The sequence below is a fragment of the Equus caballus genome, chromosome 7, assembly GCF_041296265.1.
Source record: "Equus caballus isolate H_3958 breed thoroughbred chromosome 7, TB-T2T, whole genome shotgun sequence".
Lineage (NCBI taxonomy): Eukaryota > Metazoa > Chordata > Mammalia > Perissodactyla > Equidae > Equus > Equus caballus.
Window position 1 is genome coordinate 34,563,027 of NC_091690.1, and position 16,342 is coordinate 34,579,368.

The 16,342-nt window shown below is 40.6% G+C and overlaps 2 protein-coding genes and 1 long non-coding RNA gene across 10 annotated transcripts in view; 2 read left to right on the forward strand and 1 right to left on the reverse strand.

The window, feature by feature from the left end:
• Positions 1-3,892, forward strand: part of EI24 (EI24 autophagy associated transmembrane protein) — an 11,457-nt gene extending 7,565 nt beyond the window's left edge. For 2 of the 4 annotated variants that reach the window (XR_002809111.2, XR_011440543.1), the window contains exons 9-12: positions 1,227-1,338; positions 1,746-1,820; positions 2,758-3,123; positions 3,426-3,892. Coding sequence is in view for 2 of the 4 variants with exons in the window: in XM_023645086.2 (XP_023500854.1) it covers positions 1,227-1,338; positions 1,746-1,820; positions 2,758-2,920 (350 nt within the window). In the remaining 2 variants the exon portion in view is untranslated. Of the gene's footprint in view, positions 1-1,226; positions 1,339-1,745; positions 1,821-2,757 lie in introns of all 4 variants that reach the window. The other 2 variants (XM_023645086.2, XM_023645087.2) reach the window with 1 other exon arrangement.
• The window catches only part of LOC111774242 (uncharacterized), a 22,674-nt gene extending 13,878 nt beyond the window's left edge, over positions 1-8,796 (reverse strand). Inside the window, exons 1-3 of the long non-coding RNA XR_002809112.2 lie at positions 8,591-8,796; positions 7,860-7,899; positions 7,267-7,380 (exon numbers count right to left, since the gene is read on the reverse strand). This is a non-coding gene — a long non-coding RNA (uncharacterized lncRNA). The remainder of the gene's footprint in view (positions 1-7,266; positions 7,381-7,859; positions 7,900-8,590) is intronic.
• Positions 8,783-16,342, forward strand: part of STT3A (STT3 oligosaccharyltransferase complex catalytic subunit A) — a 26,927-nt gene continuing 19,367 nt past the window's right edge. The window contains exons 1-7 of one of the 5 annotated variants that reach the window (XM_070272927.1): positions 9,033-9,122; positions 10,442-10,595; positions 11,258-11,384; positions 12,109-12,169; positions 14,343-14,464; positions 14,846-14,991; positions 16,165-16,255. In XM_070272927.1, coding sequence (XP_070129028.1) covers positions 11,297-11,384; positions 12,109-12,169; positions 14,343-14,464; positions 14,846-14,991; positions 16,165-16,255 — 508 coding nt within the window. In that variant the 5' untranslated portion in view covers positions 9,033-9,122; positions 10,442-10,595; positions 11,258-11,296. Of the gene's footprint in view, positions 9,123-10,441; positions 10,596-11,257; positions 11,385-12,108; positions 12,170-14,342; positions 14,465-14,845; positions 14,992-16,164; positions 16,256-16,342 lie in introns of all 5 variants that reach the window. The other 4 variants (XM_003365282.5, XM_070272929.1, XM_070272928.1 and 1 more) reach the window with 4 other exon arrangements.

Here is a 16,342-nt window from a genome sequence, read left to right on the forward strand (position 1 = left end):
AAACTATTCAATACTTAGGCCATGGGCAAACTGTCTTTGGAAGGAAGTAGCCTCTTTGGCAAGAGGGAACTTACATTTGGCTTAGGGAGTTTAACCTTTAGCTTTGATGCTGGAAGATAAGGCAATGTAGTATTATCTTTATGGTGCTTAATGTGCTGTAGCTGTGCCTGAGCCATAAGGTGGCATAAATGAGCACGAGTTAATTCTGAATTAGAGAAATTAATTTGACATCAGTGCATTGCATTCAGATTCTTTTGGGGATTTTTTTTTTTTAAGGTTATGAAAGTTAACATCCTTGTGAAATTACAGTTGTACATCATTATTAGTCATGTTGTAGGTACACCATTTCACCCCTAGTACCCTCCCCCCACCCCCCTTTCCCCTGGCAGCCACCGATCAGTTCTCTTTGTCCATATGTTAACTACCACCTATGAGTGGAGTCATACAGAGTTTGTCTTTCTCTGTCTGGCTTATTTCACTCAACATAATACCCTCAAGGTCTATCCATGTTGTTGTGAATGGGACGACTTTGTCCTTTTTTATGGCTGAGTAGTATTCCAGTGTGTGTGTGTGTCTGTGTGTGTGTGTGTGTCTGTGTGTCTGTGTGCGTGCTACATCTTCTTTATCCAATCATCAGTTGCTGGGCACTGAGGTTGGTTCCATGACTTGGCTATTGTGAATAATGCTGCGATGAACATAGGGGTGCATGGAACTTTTGGAATTGCTGATTTCAGGTTCTTAGGATAGATACCCAGTAGTGGGATGGCTGGGTCATAAGGTATTTCTATTCTTAACTTTTTGAGGAATCTCCATACTGTTTTCCATAGTGGCTGCACCAGTTTGCATTCTCTTTTGGGGATATTTTTAAAGCCCATGGCATATTTTTCTGGGTGTGTATGGTTGAAAGAAGTTAATTGATTTCTAGAAGATGGCTGCTTTTTTATTTGATATCTTGGTTTCTTCAAGACTAATTCTGACAGGATGCTGGTGGTGTCATTCATAATTCACTTCACCTGCCAGCTTTGAAATTATGATTAGTGAATTGTGAAAACTTTGCATAGAAACTTTATATCAGAGTAGGACAATTCTAATTCATCCACTTTAACCTGTGTTCTACATGGCAGATCTGCACCTAAAACTCAAACCTCGAATAATTTGTCAATCATATTTAGTCTTTTGACTAAAAGGAAATACGCAGTCTAATTGTATTGGCTCTCTTGTTTTAGGAATTGAGATGCACCAGCGGTTGTCCAACATAGAAAGGAATTGGCCGTACTACTTTGGATTCGGTTTGCCCTTGGCTTTCCTCACAGCAATGCAATCCTCATACATTATCAGGTAATTTGGCTGGAGGGACTTGAAGGGGAGAAGTAAAAATACTCAACGTAGGGAGCACCTTCTGTATGCCTGGTTCTGTGCTAGGCATTCTGCATTCTTATTTGGCCATCAGGATTTTTTCCCTTGACGGATAGTCATAGACATTTGTCAGTTAGCATTAAAATTAAAATCTAGTCTGCATGATCCTATATGCCATATTCTTTGTTCTATGCTGCCTCCTGGGGCAGTGTTAAACATAGCCAATGGTGAGAAAAATCTTTTGGTGTTTTGTTTTTGAAAGATGTGTTTGATATATTAAGGTTTCATCAAGCCACGATGTTAGTGCTGGAGACAAAGGAACTTGGGCTTCTAATATCACAGAGTCATGACTGTTATGATGGTGATTAATTATTTTCTTTTGTTTACAGTGGTTGCCTCTTCTCTATCCTCTTTCCTTTATTCATTATCAGCGCCAATGAAGCAAAGACCCCTGGCAAAGCGTAGTAAGTATTAGCCAAAGTCTAGTAAGTTTTTTCTGTGTAAAGGATTGGGGCTATAATGAGACAATTATGTGAATGAGACTTTTTTTTTAAAATAACCTCTTATATTGCAGGAAAACATTAATACACAATTTAATGAGAGAAAATCATTTCTGGTGTATATCCCCAAATTTTCCCCAAGCACGTATGCACAAAAATTTTTTAAAAATTGATGCCATTATACATATTCTTAAAATTTAACAATTCACTGAATATATAAGGCATTTGTAAACACCTGTAGTTAAGCTCATTTTTGTAAGAATGGCCAATTTTTTAAAAAAGTAGTGCACCATGTGATCTGGCTACATGAGTTTATTGATAATAGTAAAACAAGGTATTTCAGAATGAATCTTTATCAATAATAGCACTCCAAAAGTTTTATCATTTCAAAGAAAAGCTCAATTAATCTTTGGTCAATTTTGGTTAAGGCAGTGAGGATACATGTATAGGAACTTCAGATCTGTTTGGGTTTTTGCACGCTCTTACAGTCCAGCACTGCTAGTATATATTTTAGTAGGTATAATTGACATTCTCTTGAAATTCTTGAAAGTGATATCATATGCTGTATGTGCTTCTTCAGATATAGCTTGAAGTTGTACCCTGTAGTCAGTCATAGAAAAGTATTTCCAATTAAGCGTAACTTTATTTCCTCTAATCCTGGATACTTCAAATGGTGGTTCCACTGCACTCATGACAGCCACAGGGTGCAGTGCCTTCTTTAGTTGCTGCCGGTTTAATCCATGTGTCTAACATCTCTACTGTCTTGATCAAATTTCAGTTGTCTTGTTTTCGCCTGGCTCATTTTAAGTTTAATATAGTCAGATAAGTTGTCAAGTAATTAAAACAATAATTTTGATCAACAATAATTTTGTTCTAACAAGTTGGGTCTTTTGCCTTTTAGCCTTTTCCAGTTGCGCCTCTTCTCTTTGGTGGTTTTCTTAAGCAACAGACTCTTCCACAAGACGGTCTACCTGCAGTCAGCCCTGAGTAGCTCAACCTCCGCAGAGAAGTTCCCTTCACCACATCCCTCTCCTGCCAAACTGAAGGCTGCTGCAGGCCACTGAGTCGCCTGCCATCCAGAGGGCACGGGTGGGATTGGAAGGAGGCTGTGGCAGCTCTTTTCCTTGTTCACCTCCCCAACCAGGGAAGGCAGGACCCACCTGCCAAGGGCCCTCTGCCTTCCCTTCTCTCTGAGGAAATGGGATTTTTGTCTCCGGTGCACGTAAGGCAGAATCTCCTGACACCAGTATGTGGATTTTTAACACCGGTGAGTCTGAAAGGACCACAGGTTTTTCTGCAGCTCTTTTTCTAGCGTTTGCCAGCCCCTGTGCCTGGACTGATTTGAATACTTTTTCCCCCTGTGCCATTTACCCTCCCGCCTCCCCTTCCTGCCTTCTATCACCCTTGGATGAATGGGTTTTGTAATTCTAGCTGTTGTATTTTGTGGACCTGTTATTTTTGTTGTTTTTCTGTGAAGCACATATATTGGATGTGGGAGGTAAAGGAGTATCTCAGTTGCTCCTGGCCGCTCCCTTTATAGCCATCACTGTCTTGTTTCTTGTAACTCAGGTTAGATTTTGGTCTCTCTTGCTCTACTGCAAAAAAACAAGCCTGAAGAGATGGGACAGAAGGAAAGACCTCACAGCCAGATCTGCAGGGTTTTGAGGAGTGATTTTTTCTTTCTTCCCTTGAAGGGGGAAAAAGCTTTTTTCACTGGTACATTTGAAGTACCCCAGCTATAGGGAGGTACCGATTTTGGACAAGTGCCACTGCAACACAGAATGCTAAGAGAACCTGAACTTTTAAACTCTGGAGGTCTGAAATTTACTGTTGGCCACTGCCGGGTCTGTCTGGTATGTCAAAGGAATATTGGGTGCTGCAAATAGGAACTGAAGGGGTAAACTTATTAAACCCATTAAACCTGTGATTGGTGTTTTCCTGTCATTTTAAAGAGACTAAATGTGGGGGGAGGGTGCGGATGTCAAAACACTTGTACAATTTTAAAGTGTCATGATTAAATGTGAGCTGGTTTCCCACAAGTGTGTAATGGCTGAATTACAAATCATCACCCCAAGAAACATACTCATGGAACACGAGTTTGTCTTGGATAATTTGGTTATACCTTTGAGAGATTAGTCCTGAAAATCTTTCTCCAAGAAAGTTTGTATTATGTCATTATAATCATGTTAATATCTTGTGAGAGAATTTGGGATTGTTGCGTTATTTGTTTTAAAGTCTATATGTGCATCTCTCCTGCATATTCACAAAGGGAGAGATCATTCTAGATTTCAGTGTATTGAACATTTTCATTAGGGAAGAGATTAGACATTTGGTTAGTGGAAACTTTTACTATGTACAAGACAAAGACTTAAAAATCATTGCTGGTAGGGGCTGGCCCCGTGGCTGAATGGTTAAGTTCGTACACTCTGCTTTGGTAGCTCAGGGTTTCGCTGGTTTGCATCCTGGGCCTAGACATGGCACTGCTCATTAGGTCACGCTGAGGTGGCGTCCCACATGCCACAACTAGAAAGACCCACAATTAAAGTATACAATTAGGTACTGGGGGGACTTGGGGAGAAAAAGCGGAAAAAAAAATCATTGCTGGGAGATGTAAAACCAACTTCATTGTGCAGAAGCTTTTAAAATATTGGGCATCTTGGAAGTAAGCATTGTTTCTAGCTTGTGCAGAAAAATTTGTGAAAAACAGTTAAAATAAGATTTACTTTCAACATTTCTGTGGCATTTCTGGTCATTTGTCAATAGTATTGCAGAGAACTACCTCCAGGTTGCAGTGGGGGTGATTTGAGGAAAACCTCAGTATTTCATCAGTTTGTAACTGATCAGTGATTACCTTACTTAAGATTAGTTGTTGAAGTTTTAAAAATTAGCTTAGGTTATTTAAGTGACCACAAGCTTGCTGCCAGAAATTTGTATTTGTACCAACTAAGCTGGCCTTAGCTAGTTTAGAAGCGTGAGGGAGGTTGAGTACATGAAGGCAAGTGATTTTATCTGGCACTGTGCCTGGCTACAGAAAATGCTTAAAGTTTAAGCATCTGAAAATGAATCTGCCAAGTTTTATTAGTGTAATTGCGAGGCGAGGCCTGTACAAAGGCTAGATTAGGCATGTCTACAATAGAAATTTGGTAGCAATCACAATGAGATATGTACACAAAAGCAGTTGTAAACCTCTCTTGCCTTTCTACTGGGGTGTGGGCACTGAGGGCAGTGATTAGGAAACTGGGATCAAAGGGTGAGTAGGCTCTGTTTTTGCCAAGTTCGGAATGGCACTTTGAGGCAGACTAATGGTAACTGAAAATAAGGAAGATCATATCACTAAAGATGAAGATGAGAGCTTGAGTTTTAGTCATGCAGCCAGTAGGATCTAAGGAATCATGTTCACAAAAGTTCTTTTCAGGGATAGACATCATAGCTAGGACAGGTGCACGTGATTCAAAACACTGCCCTTTTAGCCTATCTAGAGCTGAGTTGTTCATTATAGCAACTCTTGAAGAATTAGAAAGTGGATGCTTCAGACCTGAGGTTAAGTCGGCTGGAAACTTTTAAATAGATTCGTGTGCTGACTTATTAATTGCTCTGTACTTAGTAAGTGCCAAGAGTAAGAGGAATGGCGACAAGCTGGAACAAACCCAGAAGAAGGCAACTAATGGTTAGAGGTTTGTGAACCACCTTAAAAGGATAACATCTGTGGGCATAAAAGGGCAACTGTAGTTGTCTACTGTCTGTTCATTTTCCATCCACTTCTGTTAATCTGATTATAAAAGTAGTACATTCAGCTTCTAAATTTGTGTTAACCTCTATCAAGATTGCTCTGGTAAAGGTTATCAGTTGATCAGTAGTATGATGGAGTAGACATTTATTTTAGCATTTGTCTCCCCTCTCCCCTCCCCCATTAACATTCTTATGCTATATGACCCACAGAAGTTAAAAGGCAGCTGCCTTCAGGTCATTGTAACTTAGGCCTTTTTAACAATGAGAGCCATCCATCAGTGAAATATTTTGGATGAACCTAAAGTGAGTCCATAGAACCAGTCAAGGATCAAGTGGGGGAAAGAGATGACTTGAACATGTAACAAGCATTTGCATACCTTCTCTGTTAGGCACTGTGCAAGCCACTGGAGAATCCAGGGGGAACCAGAAAGGTATTACTTCCCTTTTGGACGTAACGGTAAAGTGAAGGGGACTGACTGGTGATCAGCAAATTTTTAAAAATTACGTGTTTAAATAGCTACTATTTTCCACAGGTCTCAAAGCTGGAGAAAATGTTGGAATGAAGAGAATCTGTGAGTAAGGGAGAGATTAGGCCAGACATTCAGCCTCCTATTCTTGTACTCCTGATTTCAAGTTTAAATGTTCTGTAGTGCTTTTAGACCTATGGGAAAAATAGTGACCATTGGATCATTTAGATAAGTAGTTCTTAACCAGGGATCAGCATCAGAATCATTGCAGAAGCTTTCCCCAAATGCACATAACATACCACCTAGCCCTGGAGGAAAGTCTAGAAACAAAAGGTAATTTTAAAAATTATACTAACTACTTTCATAGAAATTTGGGAAGCTATCGCATCCATAAAGAACAGATTGTTGTGAAAAAGCAACAGAATAGGAAAGTACTTTGAAATTAAAGCAGTTATGGGAATAAAATGGGCTTATAAAAGTGACACTGAGGAGGGTAAATTCGAGAACTGCAAGATAAAATTGAGGAAATTTCCCAGAACACAGAGCAAAAAGATCAGGACATGGAAAAAGTTAACAATCATGGAGGTATCCAAGAATCAGGAGATCCAACGTTTGTCTAATTGCAACTTTAGAAAATGAGAACAGAAACATGGAGACAAGAATAAAATCAAAGAAAATTTCCTGGACTGTTGATGAAAATTGGAGATTTCAGATAGAAAGGGCCTGCAAAGCATAAAACAGGAAAAATGACAAAAGAAAATAATATAAATGGGATCTTTAAGGAAAAATAATTTATCAGGGAGAAAAACAGATTACCTACAAAGGACATGACTCACAGCGTTAGACTTCTCAAGAACAACTCCCAATAGTAGAAGATAAAGTTGTAATACTTTGAAAGTGTGCTTTTATGTGTATGGGATGGATGGGTCCTAATTTTGTTCCTATAATTTGAAACCTAGCTATGCTATTAATGAAGGACCAAATAAAGGCACTGTTTGCTTTCCATTCAGCTTTTCTGAAAAAGTTACTTGAAAAATCGATCAAAATGAAAAATCCAACAAACAGAAAGATGACATTAAAACACCCAACCAAACAACACGAAACAGAGGAATCAGGAAGTGTTTTGAGAAGAAATCCTGGTTACATAGCTCTGCAGCACACTTGGAAAGGTGGGTTCTGGGGAGAATAGCTTTAAGAAGAAAATAGACACTTACTTTGGGGTGCTCCAGATGAGGTGAAGGCATGTGTTTCTTTTGATCAATGATGGAAGTAGACATTTCAGGAAAGACACAAGCTCCACAGAAATGGCCTGATTCCTACGAAGTAAGCTAAAAAGAGCATTCTTTTACGCAATCGATGGAACAGTAAAAAGCTTTTCTGAAACAAGTCAAAACTTTTGGTCCAACAAATCAGGAGGGAGAAGGATTAGCTGATATGCTGAATTCATGTATGCTCTCTGGGTTTATAATACTATAATAATTTTTCCCATGACTTTGCTATTGTGACTTGGGTTTTACTTACAGACAAGCCTTTCCGTATCAACTGGTATTAAAGAATCATCCTAGAAATAGGCTTAGATTTTAAACTTTGTTCTGTAGTATATTTTGACTTCTGAAAAAGCTGACAATTTTATCACCTGGAAACTTAAACATTCCCTTTAAGAAACATGTTCGATAATTTTTTACAAAATGAGAACCCTCAACATCTTAATGTTCTTGAAACAGTACCTTTTTTTTTAACTTTAAAGGAATCTTTCTAATTTTAATTCCTTTTAAGAAAAAAAATCTTGTTTTGAAGAAGCATTTACCTGAAGTTCTGTAATTCTTTCAGGTTCCTTCAGTTTTCTTCTGTTAATAAAATTACATGGAACACATAAAAACAAAACAAAAAAAAGCAAATCTATTGAATTATAGCGTCCTGGGGTGAGCCCGGTCACGTGAATTTTGAAAAATTCCCGTGATTTTGAAGCACTGATTTAAATGGGCTTTCAATAAGTTCAGTCGGTTGCATTCATAGTACAGTAAATAGGAAGATAAGTGAGTGGTACTGGCACTGAATTTGAACGGTTGCAGGATGCTCCCCTCTATTTGGTGTAGCCTCAGCTCACTGCAGCGTGAGGGAGGGAGCGCCTGAGCGCGTGGGTGTACACGGGCGTGTCTGAGAGGTGCTGGAATTCGCTGCTGAAACTTCACTCTCTTCCCTGCCCTCAGCAACATTTTTGTTTGTTTTTGGTGAGGAGAGAGGGCAAAAAGGGAGTTGGGGCTGGCTCTCTGGCAGAAACCTGTCCCCAGCGTGGGAGAACGGCCTCTGCGGCGGCGGGGATTCTTCACGAAGTCAGGGGCTTGAGAACGGGAAATGCCTCATGAAATCGGTCAGGGCTCTCTAGTCCACGGCAGTCCGCCTGAGCAGTCACAAAAACACTGTTGAGCGAACTGTCAGACAAACCCTGTCCAAGATGTTAACGGTCTGGACCAGAAAGCATTTGAATTTGCACTCACAACACGTAGAAAATTCGTCCCTCCTCCCTTTTAACCTTACATTTAGGTAATGGTCAATTTCTGCCTTAAAAAAAAAATCATAAGCGGAGATGACAGATCTCAAGTCCCCGCTTTTTGGGATTTGTAGTTTCGGCTTATTCCTCCGCGTGGTTTCCGCTTCTGGTCACGTGACTGGGACAAACCGGCAACACCTTCCCCAGCGAAGCCTTCGCGGTCCGCAGACCGACACGTCACTCCTCCGCCGTCAACCAAACTGCTCCTAGCACGTTCTTTCCGCGCTCTTGCGCTCACGAGCGGGCCTATCACAGCTCGGCGGGAGCACGAAGTCCCGCCTCCAGGCTGCTAAGTGATATCTGTATCGCCCAGTTAAGAAGTGGGAACGCGGCTTTGTCCACGCCTCAGGATCTGACAGACAGTCCCGCAATCCTATCGCTCTCTAGATGTGTCGTCTCGGTCCTGAGCCAGCCAATGGGGAGCGGTCCGGGAGGCGGACCCGGCCGTTGCCAAGGTTGGGTGCGCCACTGAGCGGATGGCAGAGGGAGCCGAGCGGATTCGTGAGGAACGCTGGCCAGGTAAGAAGGCCTTAGGATATAACTTGAGCATTAGCGGCAGGTGCAGTCCAGGGCGTTGGTGGGGCTGAACGAAGTGCAGGAGGTGGGGCTGTAAAGGCCGCGGGGGAGGGAAGTTGGGGTGGGAAGCAGGGTCTGGGGCCTTGCAGAGGAGGGGGCATGAGGTGGGTGTGGGGTCGTCCTGAAATGGGAGGAGGTGAAGGTCTAGGGTGGGGCGTGCGCTTAGGCCAGCGAGGCGTGGGGAAGAGTGGATCCTGGGTCTAGTCCTATGGGGAGAAGGCGCGTAGGATGCTAATGTGGGGGGTTGTCCCGCGGTGGGTGGTGTCAGAGGTGTTGAGTTGTGTGAAGGTGGGAGGCTGAGGGAGCTGGGACGCCCAGGGGTGAGCAGAAGTGGCGGGTGGAGGGGGGGAAAGGAGTGTGAGACGGCGTGAGAAAGCGTGCAGGCAAACGGCGGTGGGCAAGTTGCCGTCTTAGAGATTAGAACTGGGGTGGGACAAGGATGCCACAGCTTGCAGGCACAGTTGAGGAGGAGAACACGTGCTAAGTGTTTTAAGAAAAGTGTCTTTGCCCTTAGATGCTTTAGCAGTGAGTGAAAACGACCACCAGAAAGTACGTTATGAGAACTCCCTTAAGGCCCTGCCTCAAATTACTAGCTCCTTTAGTCAGTTTTCAGGTAGAGGGTCAAGTATTCGCATTTCCTCTGCTTAGTTTTCTAGTTGTGTGACTCATGTCAACTCAGTGGTGTTAAGTTCTTCTATTTCAGGCATTCCAGAAAACTAGTATAAACCTGAAGGATCTGGCTGATTATTGACTTCCTGGAGTTAGGTGTTTATTTTTGATTGCGAGATAAGGTTTTCCTTCGGGATTATAATTAAAAACTCACGGAAAACTGCTCCTCTGGGACAGTTAATTACAGAAAAGATGCTTGACTTCTCACTGTTGGAGCTTGGAATGTGTGATTCTTCATGCCTTCCACCTACTCCAGTGTTTTTTTTCCCCTTTTCTCTAGTAATATTGGGAAAAAGATCAGGAAGGGCGCTGGTTCCTTTTTTTTCCTCTGCAGTCTTAAACAGTGTTGCATATCCTTTATTATTACATTCATTATCACTAAGCCTTTGACCAGCTTATGGTTTAAGAAGGCAGTGCTATCTTAAACAGAAATAAGCTAACCTCCTATGGTAAATTAGTGCTAATTTACCAGTGATCACCATTCCGAGTGGTCTACAAATTACTTCCCTCAACATTTTATTTGGATCTAGTCTTTTTTCCCCCCTGAGCTTTTCTCGCTTCAGTAGAAAGAATTTATTTTCTTTTCCCTCCAGATTGTCATCTGGTTCCATGAACTGTCTTTGGGATTAGTGGCTTAAAACAGCAGTGTCAATTACAGAGATGCCTTGAGACAGCTGATTGGAAGTGGGTATAGATCTGAGGCATAGTTCCAGTGTGATCCATGGGCTTGAAAGCGCAGTAATCTGTGTATGTATATCTCTGCCTCTGAGCGCATGGCTATACCTGCATTAGTGATGTCATGCTCTTTAGTTGACCCTGCAACCCCACTGGGATTTGCAACAAAAAGAAGCTTGTAGCCTGTCAGTTGAAGCTGAAATTTAGGGCTGTAAATTGTACTGATTCAGTCATGACTTCTATTTCTCTGCTTTCTGTTTTCCCTTGTGTACTCAGTATTTATCCCCTGCCTTCTTTCGTACATTCCTGCCTTGTTTTAAATACTCTCTTTCTCCATTGATTTTTTTCTCTATTTCTGATCTTTCCTATGTTCTTTGCATCTCTTCCTCCAACCTCCTTTTTTTCTATTCCTGTGTTTCTTTATTCCTGTTGTACTACACTATTGGCAGTTATGCTTATGTACTTGTTAATTGTGAGGGAGTGAGAAACAGAATTTTGGTGATAGAGTCTAATCACCCCTTGTTAGTCTTGACACATAGACCTGACTTGTGCCTACTCCTTTGCCGGCTGATCGTAATTCAGGCAAGGCTTGGGTATTAGTATTAGCCCTGACCCTCTGTAGTGTGCTCACTAGCCCCTGTCTCTTATATAGTTCTCTACCATGTAAAATATGAAAGTGAATTAGGTAAATGGAAGGTGTTCGATGTCATGTAGTCTTGACTTTTCCATTTTAGCTATTCGAGTGTCATCTGTTGCCACCCACCGATGTCAAGATGACTAAGCTGGGGTTTTTGCGGCTGTCCTATGAAAAGCAGGACACACTTCTGAAGCTTCTCATTCTGTCAATGGCTGCTGTGTTATGTGAGTGTGCTTGTGGACCTCTTTGGAGATGGAAAGGAGAAAAATCTTGAGAAAAATCAAGAATGGCTTTTTTAAATGCCTTATTCTTTTTACTGTCCTCCATCACTATAAGTTTATGAAGGCAAATTAAAAGAAACACGGATTATAAAAGTCAGGGCTAGTGATCATCTGGGAAAGAAGGGGAGGCATGCTTTGCTAATTCTGTTTTCTCATAGAGCTGAAAGAGTTACTGAGGACCCTTGGATACTGAATATTGTGAAAGATGATTGTCTTCAGTTTAGTTGCCTACATTAGTATTTCTGAAAATCTCTTCAGAACTTACTGCTTTTTAGATTTTCTAGCTCTTCATGAGTCAGAAGTATAGCTTTGATTGCTTTACCTCCTAGTTTGCTCCAGAGTTAAGGTTAGTTGTGGGGAGGGAAGGTCAACATATATAAAAGATGACCATGTAGATTGAGTGCAGTATTAGTAGGTGAATGCACTACTTAGGGGCCTTGATAACAAGTAGTTAAATATGTCCTCCCTAAGTGGAAAATGTAGGTGTCATTGTCAGGGGAAAGTGAACTTCTTTTGTTTCTTCTACATGGGAGTGATGGATAAATACTTTATTCAGGGATCATTTTATATTTCCTGTGACTTCTGTGCTGGATAATGCTATAATACTACTGTCTACTATTTTTCATGGCACATCACCATTAAAATATTAATTCTCTGGTATTTGCAGCATTCTCCACTCGTCTCTTTGCTGTCTTGAGATTTGAAAGTGTCATCCATGAGTTTGATCCGTGAGTACTTTTGCTTGGTCTGGTATTTCCTTTGGGAAGCATTGAGGTTCATGGGTTTCAAATTCAAATTCCAATCAGCTCTCAGTGATGGAGATGCTATATATTCTATACGTTTAGGAAAAAAAAACCCTTAAGTTTTCCAGAGGAGATAATTGTCTCCTTTTGAAACATTTCTGTTGGAATTAACCAAGTGAGTGTCTCAGACTCACAGAAAATATGAGAGGTATTGCTGGTGTGCCTACCTGTCGTTTAAGATCTGGCTAGGTGTGGTGTGTTTGAGGCTCAGTAGAAAATCACAAGCCATGAACTTGAGATCTGTGACATTTTTTTTTTGTTTTATTAACTATTTATATGGTAGAAATTGGGCCTATCATTTAAGTCCTAAGGCATTGAGGAAATTTTAAACCTGTGAGTTTGATTAGGGGTTTTGATTATTAGATAAAAAAGATATAAGTGAAAGACATTTACTGAGCATTCATTTTGATCCAAGCACTGTTTTACAGATTATCTGTAAATCCTTACAACAATCCTATGAGATGGAGGTACTATTATCTCCTTTTTACAGGTGAGGAGACTGAGGCTATTCAAGGTTACACATTTAGTAAGTGCAAGAGCCAAGATTTGAATCTAGGTTAGTCTGTCTCCAGACACTGAAGTTATTGTGTTATATTGCCTAAAGTTAAGGCTTAATTAAAAATTTTGAGAGCCAGAATCTAAGTTCTTGAAGTGTCATTGCTGTGTTGAAAGTAGCATATTTGGCTTACAGAGCATTGATTAAAAAGTTTAATACTTGCATGTGTTTGCAAATTTGTCATTTTGTTTTGTGTAGATATTGGAAAGCACTTTGGAGGCATACAAATATTTTCTTGGGAGCCTCCCAAATCAATTTATATTTTTTCTCATGAATGAGGAAACTCATGTCCTTTTGTTTCTTGATCATCAGTCTGTTAGGGCTTTTTCTCAGACCCTCTAGGTGGGCAAACATTGAGGTAAGATGGTCAGGGAAAGCAAGAGTATCTGCTCTGTAGTCACAGAGTTGGAAGGGACTGTAAAAATCATGTGATTTGATACTTTTGCAGAGCAGGAAACTGAGGCCCGGGGTGTTACCCCCACGCCAGACCTATTTCCACTAACTTACACTTCCTCTATCTAACTTTGCCTCTCCAACTCTTAAGTAAAGGACACAATTCTGGCACATGTTGACTGACTGCTACCCTAGTCCCTTTTGTTTCTCTGACAGTTACCAAAATAACATTCATCAGCAACGGACAGGGATAGAGATTTCTGCCATCTGCTACTTGTACTTACTTCAGCTGCTAAAATTTGACTGACCAAGGAGAAAATAGGGTTAGAGGGGTGGGCAGAAAAGATTGTTAGTCATGATTATCTCTAGTAATTGAACAGTTCCTTTTGTTTGTTTATGTATATTTTTTGCCCTTCTTTTTTAAAATTTCTTTTTAAAGGAGAAACTTAAGGAGTTACATAGCTTGGACCTAAAGAACTGTGTCTTTCCATGCGTAACTCTTAAGAATTTCATATCAAATATTTTTAATGTAATCTATATTTTTATGCTACTATGTAAACGTCAGAACTATTTTAAATAACAACATGGGTAGACCTTGTTACAAGTTTAAACACTCATTAAGTTTGTGTTATGTAGTGGATTAAGAACTTTTCATTCCGCATATGGTGTTATAGCAGCATCTTTAGAGATGGTCATCCCCTGAAATTATCTATGTGTTTTTGTGTGTGGTATGGATATGTTCTTTTATATGTTCCTCTCACTTGAAAAGAGCCAAATTTATTGGTGCCCACATCTCAGCTGTTCTGTCTTTTGGCTTCTTGAATTCTCTTACTGGTGCTAATGACTACTATATGCCAGCCTGGTGAAGTACCCTGCTTGAGTGCTTTATTGTAATTTTAGCCTCCAGTTGCATTTCCTTACCAGAGAAGCAATGCTTTAGTTGAGGCAGTCGTGGAGCTAGAAATGAGGAGACTTATGATAATGTGAAATGATTTTCATGCTTGCATAATTTTTGGTACCAAACTGACTCTTATTAGAGTAATGATAAGTTCCTCAATGGTGTAACCTGAGGAGCAAAATTCACTGCAAATTTTTGCAATTATTTGAGTATGAAGAGGAGGAGACACAGGTCTTTCTTTCTTGCTATAGGTACTTCAATTATCGGACTACCCGGTTCCTGGCTGAGGAGGGATTTTATAAATTCCATAACTGGTTTGATGACCGGGCCTGGTACCCTTTGGGGCGAATCATTGGAGGAACCATTTACCCAGGTGTGGCAAACAGGACTTTTTCTTTTTTAAAAAACAGAAATAAAGTATTTGTATATTATGGAAAACTTTCTTCTATTTCCAGTATCTTCGTTTTGTGACACTTGGGATTTCCATCTAATTACAGATTCCTAAAAGTAGATCTTTTATAGACAGGAGAACACGAATGGGGGAGTAGGGATGGGTGGTTTTTATAAATTCTGGACTTTTGATTGAATCCTTAGGAGAGAAATTTATAGGCCTACTGGAGTTGATGTGTTAGTATTTCTGGTGGTTTGTCGAGGCTTCTGTTGTCACTTCATTGATACTTGAATTTCCTTCTCTTTCCCTTAAGTTCTTTGTATTACTAGAATAACCTAATAAAGTTTCTTCTTCCTGTTACAGGCTTAATGATTACCTCTGCTGCAATCTACCATGTACTCCATTTTTTCCACATTACCATCGACATTCGGAATGTCTGTGTGTTCCTGGCCCCTCTCTTCTCTTCCTTCACCACCATCGTCACGTACCACCTTACCAAAGAGCTCAAGGTGAAGGATTTGGGGTGACAAGAGTCTTGGGAATGAATATTGTTGAACCTCTCTAGTAGATGCTAAAGGGTGGGGGACTGAGAGCCTTAGAAGGGCAGGAAGCCAGAGGCTAAAGACAGCTTTTGCTGGGTTGAATCATTGAGTTCACTCCTGCCCCTCCCTAGAATATGTGGTTTCTTACCATTAGCAACTGTTCATCCTTATAAGAGAACATTGGAAGGTCAAATGTAAATTGCTATGTAAGGGCAGACATTTAAAATGCAAAATGTAAGGTTTAGATTTTGAAGTCCTTACACTAAGGGAGAGGAAAAATACAGTAAGTGTTCCAAAGTGGTTCTTCCTTCTGGAGATGGACACTCAGCAATTATCGGTTAATTTTTTTGAACATTTATTTAAAAATTCTTAAACCACTTGGCTTTTGTAGTAGACTCTATAATACTGAGTCTCTTTTTCTAGGTTTCTGCTTTGCCTGCCCTGGCTTCTTGGATGCTGTTGTTAGTCTGTGGCTTTGGTGTCAGGGAGATACCTGAGAAGTGATAAACTAGTAGGAGGGCTTGGGAAACTTGAGTTTAGTTTGGAATCTTTTTCATCCTTCTCTTTGCTGCCTTTGATCCAAATTTGACTTTTATCAACAGACAAGTCCTTATACTGTTTTGGAGTGTGGGTTATATTTTGTTGTTCCTCTTTGCAGAGCTCACAGATTGCCTGGTGATGTTGCAACTTTATTATCTAAGCTCCTGGCATCTTTAGTGCAGAATAGATTATCACCTATCTTTGTTGGCTTTTTAGCTCAAATAATAATTATCTTCCTTTGGTTGTCCTTACATAGCTTTTAGAGGTGTTTCCGCGGTGTGCAGACATTATTAGAGATAGGGACTCATAAGCCTAGGCATACTCCAGCCAGATCGCCTATTCTGGAGCAGTGTCTGATGTCTAACAGCTTACCTGATTTGTCTGTCTTTAGCATATGTGTACTCAGTTTCAGATTTGGTACCATCATGGGGAATTGGTTGTGAAGTTTTTAGCTTTCTTGTGCTGTGAACATGTCTAGCACTGCATCTGTCTTGAAAAATGTTGGACTGTTCTCTGGCTCCATTATAAACAGCATGGACTACTGGATCTTCTCTCTCACAGATGTATTGGTGTTAACTTCCTACTCTTCTTTTCTTACAGGATGCAGGGGCTGGACTTCTTGCTGCTGCCATGATTGCTGTTGTTCCTGGGTATATCTCCCGATCTGTGGCTGGCTCCTATGATAATGAAGGTAAGACATAAAATGCTGAAGAGGATCTGTTCACCTCATTATCCAGTAGAACTTCAAGAAGTGCTGTAGAATCTGGGTTCAAATCTT